Source organism: Solanum pennellii, chromosome 10 (genome assembly GCF_001406875.1).
Source record: "Solanum pennellii chromosome 10, SPENNV200".
NCBI lineage: Eukaryota > Viridiplantae > Streptophyta > Magnoliopsida > Solanales > Solanaceae > Solanum > Solanum pennellii.
This window is the reverse complement of record NC_028646.1, coordinates 411,913-420,201: the sequence shown is the minus strand read 5'-3', so window position 1 is coordinate 420,201 and position 8,289 is coordinate 411,913. Positions and strand designations below refer to the sequence as shown.

The window sequence follows — 8,289 nt, the reverse complement described above, 5'->3', positions numbered from 1 at the left end:
ATATATTATATTGAATTGTTGAACATGTCTATGAACAGAGTACAGAACGCGTTTTAGGTAAAAGCCAACCGACAAGTAGACTTGGACCGACCAATCACCTGAACCACCCATGTTATTTCCACTTTAGCCATCTCTTATTTCGCCACGTGTAAATCTCCAACGGCTATTTTTTTCATATAGATAAATAAAATCCATTTTGTCATCAAAAATTACTTACTTATCTTTTAGCCAGTTGAAAATTAAATAAATACACTAGACAAAACTGTCTTTTCTTTTTTAGAAAAAACATTACATATAAACAAATTTGACTCATTTCTTCAAACAATTGTTTGTACAAAAAGGATATAGCTTTGTTGGATCAGTCTTGGTATAGTGTTTATCTTCAAATTATTAGTATAAAGGTATGTATCCAATACTTTTCTGCTTACCATTTGACTCAATTGACAATATTTATTTCAAAGATTGAATCTTTGTTGAAAAATAATTGTTGGGGTTTCATTGTTTTGCTGTTTAGTCCATTTGGGAAGTTGGGTTTTGGTTTTTTTGATGGTTTGTTCATTTGGGGTTTTTTGGAATTGTCTAATTTGGTGGAAAAACCTAATCTTGACAGTGAAAAAGTTTTTAAAATGGTGATGGGGATGACATGAAAAGTGAAAATTTGCCTGATTTTATTGTTTTTATTCCATTTGCTTAGTTGAGGTTAGTTTCTAGGGTTTGATTTTGGATGATACTGATTTGTTTTGTTCTCTGTTTTTGTGTAAAAATCAGATCTTTGCAGTTGTGTTTTCTGTGAAAAAGTTGAAGAGAAATGGCAATGGGAAAGAAGATATGTGAAAATGTTGGATTTGGGCTTGTGAGAAGTACATCATTTGGGAGGAAAAGAGTTTGTTTGCCTAATATTAGGGATCTTGATTTCATTTCAACAACACCTACAAAGAAAATATGCAGAAATAATTCATTTTCCACTTGTGTGAAGTCCCCTCTTGAAGCTCTGCCTCAAGATATCCTGGTTAGTACAAAAATCATTTTTTTTTTCTTTTAAGCATTGGTTCGAGTCGTGGAAACAATCACAAATGCTTACATTAGAATAGAATGTCTACGTCATATCCTTTACTGTACTTAAATTCATGGATTCCCAATTCATTTACTATTTAGTGGACTGGCTTACTGAAAAAGATGTGTTGTTTTATCATTATGCAGATAAGGATAGTGTGTGGAGTTGAACATGAGGATCTAAAGAGGTTGTTTCATGTATCAAAACCAATTAGAGAAGCGGTAAGCATTAGTTAATTGTTATTGAATATGGTATTACACTATAGTTGGAAAAAAAAAGTTTGATAGGATGTAAGTATTGATGAACTCTATGGTTTATTTGGTAAATGAACAGACTTTGGTTGCAAAAAGATGGCATTTTGAATATAGTACACCAAAAAAGACACTTGGTTTTAAGAATGCTACTGATATGGATGATTGGAATGAGTCTAATGATGTTGAAGTGCCTAATGCTCCTAGGCAATCGAAGTTTCCGAGGACTCGTTTAAGCCAGAAGAAACTAGCTGACATATCCGTAGCGTTGTTTACATCAGATAGTGAAGAAAATTGGCCGCGGAGAGAGTTATTTATGCAAATGGACACCGAGCTATAGATCTCATATCAGATTCTTTATTGGTACTACAACATCAACAACTATGCTTCAATCTCAAGCGAGTTGGGGTCGGTGCCATATGGATCCTCATTGTTCGGTTGCTCCCATTTAAGCCCGTCCCAGTCTGGATTCTGTATAGGTTTTGTTGTAGAAATTACAGGTCTTATCAGATGTCAGTTGCTTTGTGTAGATGTCACAACAGTCTTTACAAGCCACATTGTTCTTCAACACTTTCATTGAAGATGGGGTGGCCTGTTTGTATTTGTTTTGTACTTGTAGAGGTTATTTAGGGATTTTGTTTCTGATCTCATAAGAACTTCAGTTGTATATAGGAGTCTAGTCTCTTGTATTACCATTTTGTTTAGTTAAATGAATAAATATGTATTCAACTTTAGCTCAAACTTGTTTGCAATTTGGATATTGTCTTGGATTTCTAGTTCTATTTTGTTTACATCTACTTTTCTTGCATGAATACCATTATGGACAATATTGTGAAGAGATGCAATGTGATCTGGTAAGAAATAACATTATCTATGGAGATTTTGTTTGTTCTCGATAGACCACTAGCTCAAAGAAAAATAGTCCAAAGCAATCCAGAAAAAAAAGTAATGAAATCGTTAAAGCATAACAAGAGATTTTGTACAGATAACTACTACAAATAGTAACACAAATTAAATGACAAGAAACTATATGAGCTATTTTGGTTTAAGAGTTGCTCACCCTACCATACTAAAGGCTTTTGAGGCTTATAAATCCGAGCCATAAAGTTTCTCAGTTCTGATGCAATGTACTTATTAGATTAAACGATCGGAGATTGAGAAAACACTACTATTTACTATCCTAATTCATGTTATTCACGATCTCCTATCTAATCACCTTTTCCAAAAGAAGATTGATGAATGTATTTTTTAAAATTAAACATTTGGATGAAGCAATAAGTTAAAGAAAAAGACAAGAACAAAATTTTCAATATCTTTTTTTCTTCAACTTCCTTTCATTAGTTGGACAAAATTAAAGAACAAATTGCTAACCATGTGCTCATGTGTTTTACATTAAATATACATATGAGCACATGACACTTATTTTAAATATTATATATATATATATATATGCATGAACACATGACATTAATGAAGAACCAGATTGATTCTGTGTCCTTCCATATCTTGGTCACCTAACATGTACTCTATAGAAAGTCAGTAATACACATGCATTTGATTACTTGGTAAAATATGACAGATATATAAATTGAGCTTTAACTATGACTAATAGTCAATGCGGACTCATATAGTCAGCTTTAACTTACTTAGAATTGAAACGTAATCATTAGTCATAGCGGACTCATATAGTCAGCTTTAACTTACTTAGAATTGAAACGTAATTATGATTGTTGATTGTTTCCGTCTTGACTTTTCTTTACAATGTGATAAAAGAGTGATATATAACTTTTAATAGGATGGTTAATCCTTAAAAATCAAATAAACAAATCATTGAAGAAGAGTAGATGAATGCAATATCTTTAACACAGAATTAAAAATCTTTTCTAAAAAAGTATTTAATTATATATTATTTTTTATTTTGTACTAATTATTTGAGTTGACAGAAATACACGGATAAAAAGGTTCCATACTTTTTTCCCATCCTTAGCTTGTAAAAATTTCAAGTTCCTCCCCTCCATTAAGCTATTAAATTTTCACTTTTTTAATATTCATAACAAAATTTAATTTTTTATTAAGAGATTTTTCATCGAGAGATTTTAAAATAACGGTGGACTATAGGTAATATTTCTCAAACTTATTACATAGGCTGTCATAAAGGTTTTTAAGAAAAATTTTTACGTGCTCGCTCGAAGGCGTAGAATTCAGATTCATGGGCTAATACATACGAAAAAAGAAAGTCGAGCAGTTTCTAAAAGTTAGCTCGTAAATACGTAAATATAATTTTAAAATGGTGAAATTATAGATAATGTTTTCCCAACTCATTACGAAAATTTTCATAAAATTTTTTTAGATTATTTTTTTGAGTGCTTCAAGGCTTGACTAATACACATGAAAAATAAAAAAAGCTTTGTGCATAATTTCACCATTTTAAAAATATATTTACGAGTTAACTTTTAAAAATTACACGGTTTTTTAAATTTTTTTATATATATTAGCTCATAAATTTAATGCGTTGGAGCACTCAAAAAATTTCATGCACCAAGGAGATAAAGACTTGTGTATCTAAGCTTAAGGGTCTCAATGATTTCAATTTAAAATTAATTAAGTGGATTTGTTTCTTTTTTAAAATAAATTATCGTAATTCATTTGAATATATCTGACTAAATTAGATCAGTGAAAGAGTTTTAATATTATTCAGATTTTATACATAATACACGTTTTTATTACTCTTGCACACACTCACGCTTGTTTAATTTATCATTTCCAAAGCAATTGCATTGGTCCTCATCTCTTTCAACTATCAATCATTTAACCTATTATTTTTCTCTTTAATTAATAAATTATCAAATCAAATTTCGAATATTTTCAAAATCAATTCTTTATTTGTATCTCGTATATTTAATGCTCGTTTTCAATTGAAAAATTGGAGTTTAAAGAGAACAACAAAATGTCCATAACTTAAGTCAAACATAGCATATAAGATTCAGATATTAAAAACAAATAAGCGTTAACACATAAAAAGAAAGCAAGGAATATTATTAAGGAAAAAGAATTAGTGTTTTGTTCATTTTTATATTTTTACTTTCAATAGAGGGAGAATTATAGTTGGAAATCAGATTCATCCCATTGAAGTACAGCAGAATCCAAATTTTGTTCTCTTTTAAGCTTATCTTTCAAGAACCAATCACATATTTTCCCAGCATTTAACTCTTCAATTGAACAACCTTCTTGTTCTCCTATCACTCTTAATAAATTGAGTGATGAAATCTGCAAAAAAAAAAAAAAAAGGTGTATGACACTCTACTTAATTATAGTAATTTCAACAAATACATATCTCATCATATGTTTTTTTTCTTCCATTGGTTCACAAATTTTCTTTTTAATATTAATAATTTGCTTCAACTATTCTCACCTGGTGACACGGATAAGATTTCATTAGATTCGAGTGGTGAAAATAATTCTTTTTTAGTAGAGAACACTTTCCTTTTAAATTGGTCTTACGCAACACAAATTTATATTAGCCAAGATATCAAATATTGAGAGGAAAATAAAAAAAAATTACTCGCGTTTCAACTTTCTTCCAAATTTATATTAGCCAACATATCAAATATTGAGAGGAAAATCAAAAAAAATTACTCTCTTTTCAACTTCTTGTTTGCCCGCCCCCTCCAAATTAAAGTGTTACACCTTCCACATAAATGTCACACAAAAACAATTATATGACTGCTCCAAAGCCTAGTGGGGGGCTTGTGAGTGAGCTAAGTTGGGTCGAGGGGATATGGTTAAAACTATTTTCATATAAATATAGTAAATAATGACAACTTTCTTTGATTTTTTGTGTGTTTACTTTAATTGAACTCTGGTTAATGGATATCCTAATTGCGTTGTGGATTAAATCACGTGTCATAACATGTTTTTCAAAAAATTAAATTGTACTATCGATATATATAACTTAAATCTGTGACGTACCGTCAATCGACATAGAAAACGTTCATGAGTGCTGAGGCCGGACACTTCAACAAGGCCAGCTTCTTCTAGTGTCAAAAAAGTACGCCTTTCACCATTACTTGCTTTCAATACTAAGCTTTGCATTTGCTTTTTTCTATAAGCAAATTTTAGTGGTTCTACAACATAATTAGCATTTGCATTTTGATATTTGGAACTTATAAATGATGGTACTAATTGATGGTAATTTTCTCCACAAGTTTTGAGCATATTCATTGTTTGAACAAAATGGGGAATAAAATGCTTGTTATGTTTTATTTTTCTTCAATCAATTTTACATGGGGTGGATTGGTATTTTATCTCTATGGATTTCTTTGTGTGGTTTAAAATGCATGACATATTTTGGATGGTTGTATATTAATTGGGCTACCAATTAGCCAAGTTTGGACCAATTATTTACTCTTTTGTATTAATTTATACGAGTTACTTTGATTTGATTTGATTCGAAATTTAAGAAAATATGATTTTTAAAATTTATCCCTTTACATTAATTTATATGAATTACTTTAATTTGATTTGATTCAAAATTCAAGAAAATATGATTTTAAAAATTTGTAGTCTAAATGAAACATAAATATTTGATGGTAACAAAATTTAAGTATGGCAATTTTCTCCACAAGTTTTTGGCACACTTATCAATTGGATTATTGGGGGTAGGGATAGTAGAAAAAACTTCTTGGGAATTGGGCTAGCTAACACACATTCAGGCCCAATAGTGTGTGGTTAAGTTTGTAAAGATATACTAAGTCCAAAACTTAATTTTTGCCACTTATAATAAATAAAATAAACTTTTTTACGAGGCTAAAGTTTATATTTACATATTATAATGTCTCACATATTATATTTAGACATAATTTCATTTTTGAAGAACTTAGGCTTCATTAAACATAAGTTCAATGGATAAAAAATAAAAAATAATAGTAGTTCATTTAAAAGACAAAAATTAAAGACTAATCAATTTTGAAGAAAAAACGTGAATTTTAAGAATTTAATTACATGATAAAACACTTTAGGGATCTTTTGATTTTGAAGTAAGGTATGCAAGAATTCACAATGTAGGTAGATGTTTTTATGAAAAAACGCTTATGAGACTAAAACTCATGTCCTGTCGAGCACCTTCAAGCCTAGAGACCAAGAAATAGGTGTGACAAAAGTCTTACATGAACGCATTATATTGTAATTCTTCTTACCTTCTGAGTTAATTTTTTTCTTAAAACTAAAGAATTTACTTACCTTCAGTCGATATTATTTCGCCGTATAATAATATAATATAAAATTATTCCTTCCTCGGCAAGCTTGGGAGTTTCCTGATGTAAGCTTCCTGGGTACGGTTTTGGAGTTTATGTAAATGCCCTATCTTCAAAGGGAGCTGCGAAGATCAAGTTGGTGAGCCGTGTGATGGGAAACCTTCCCGCACGGTTCGGAGAGCACTGAATTAGAATGAGAGGTTTACCACCACATCATTGCATGCAAGGGGAGCTCGCTCGATTCGCAGATTGGTCCGACTCATAATTCACTTCTGACCCCGTGTTCGATAGCCCGACTGTAGTGATGTTAATTGTGGTTACATTTATAAATAGCTTGGTCCATCTTTATTCCATTTCATATATGTCTGAGGATCCGCATAGCCCTCGATTAAGTAATATTTCAAATATATAAATTCATATTTCTTTAAAAAAAAAACTTATTTATAAATATCTCTTACATAAGTAATAGTATAATTTCCTTAACAACTTATATAACTTAAATTCTTATAGTCTTTAATATCAACCAATTTATAGGGAATAACAAATGGGTTCCTTCAGCATATTCAATTACTTAATTGTAACTATGTTATTAACTTATAATATTATGAGAGAAATAGGGGAAATCTAAGTACAGGCCAGTTTCTGGAGATGTTCCATCAGTTATAACAGATAAATTAATTATGGATTTGGATGAATTTATTAAATTTTTGTTTAAAATTTTATATCAAAAAAATCATGAATTACCTATAAATATTGTATTGCAACTAAATGATTATAACGATAACAAATTTAACAATTAAATTCAAAACTCATAATTCTAAAATTTAAAAACTTCATCTCTAATTGCATATTTTCTATGGCAATGTTCTTGAAATTTATTTGTCAAATTATTATATTGACATGTCATCAATTATTGGAGATATGTTAAAAATCTTCTTGAATGAGTTTTTTTTTATATATATATATATATTAATTAGTTAGTTATATTTTATATTTTCATAATCTCGAGAAAATACTGGATCATTCTAGAAAAGTCAACCATATTATATTGGAAAGTTCTCGAATTATTTGACACCATTTAAGATTCAAATCCATTTATATATAATGCTAAAAAAAAGGGTCAAATAAATTTAAAACCCTTGAAATATGCCTAGAGTTGCACGTATAAACAAGTCTTACAACATTAATTTAGGAGTAATAATAATTTGTAACTATTCGTATTAATCATACATTTTGAATCCGAGCTTCGAATATGAATTGTTTTTTTATACAAAAAAATTTCTTTTGGAGGTCCTAAACATTACGAATTTGAATTAATCAGATTTCAATATACACTTATGTATTTTATTTTATTACTATAAAATATTATTTATATTATCAGTACTTGTATATATTAAATTGATATGAATATCGTTTTAAACTATGCATGAATTGCATGGTTATCATACATGTATATGCATGAATAGAGGTATTACATGAGTTGATCGATTAAGTCGAATTTAATTCGGTTAAAATAAATTAAACTAATTAATAATTAATAATGATTGAGTTATTAATTCACCCAAAAGTTAGTTGGGCTAAACTCTGTGTCATAAACTAACATGTACAATAATTTTTTAGTACATAATGAAGATATTATTTTCTCTTTTTTATTATAGTTATATATGATATATTAGATTTAAAAAATTTCTTTTTATAAATATTCTAATAAGATTTCTCTCGAATCAATTCA

General features: G+C 29.1%; 2 protein-coding genes across 2 annotated transcripts; one reads left to right on the top strand and one right to left on the bottom strand.

Moving 5' to 3' along the window:
* The first annotated feature begins 200 nt into the window (after window positions 1-200).
* LOC107032349 (F-box protein SKIP27-like) lies at window positions 201-2,046 on the top strand. The gene is made up of 4 exons (XM_015233945.2): window positions 201-401; window positions 769-1,009; window positions 1,201-1,275; window positions 1,388-2,046. The coding sequence occupies exons 2-4, from the start codon at window positions 809-811 to the stop codon at window positions 1,643-1,645; spliced, it is 534 nt and encodes a 177-aa protein (XP_015089431.1). The 5' UTR covers window positions 201-401; window positions 769-808; the 3' UTR covers window positions 1,646-2,046.
* A 2,249-nt stretch (window positions 2,047-4,295) lies between these two features.
* LOC107032225 lies at window positions 4,296-5,602 on the bottom strand. The gene is made up of 2 exons (XM_015233810.2): window positions 5,275-5,602; window positions 4,296-4,572 (listed from the first exon to the last, which is right to left on the bottom strand). Exons 1-2 carry the CDS (start codon window positions 5,524-5,526, stop codon window positions 4,405-4,407), a joined length of 420 nt encoding a protein of 139 aa, XP_015089296.1. The 5' UTR covers window positions 5,527-5,602; the 3' UTR covers window positions 4,296-4,404.
* Between the last annotated feature and the right edge of the window lie 2,687 nt (window positions 5,603-8,289).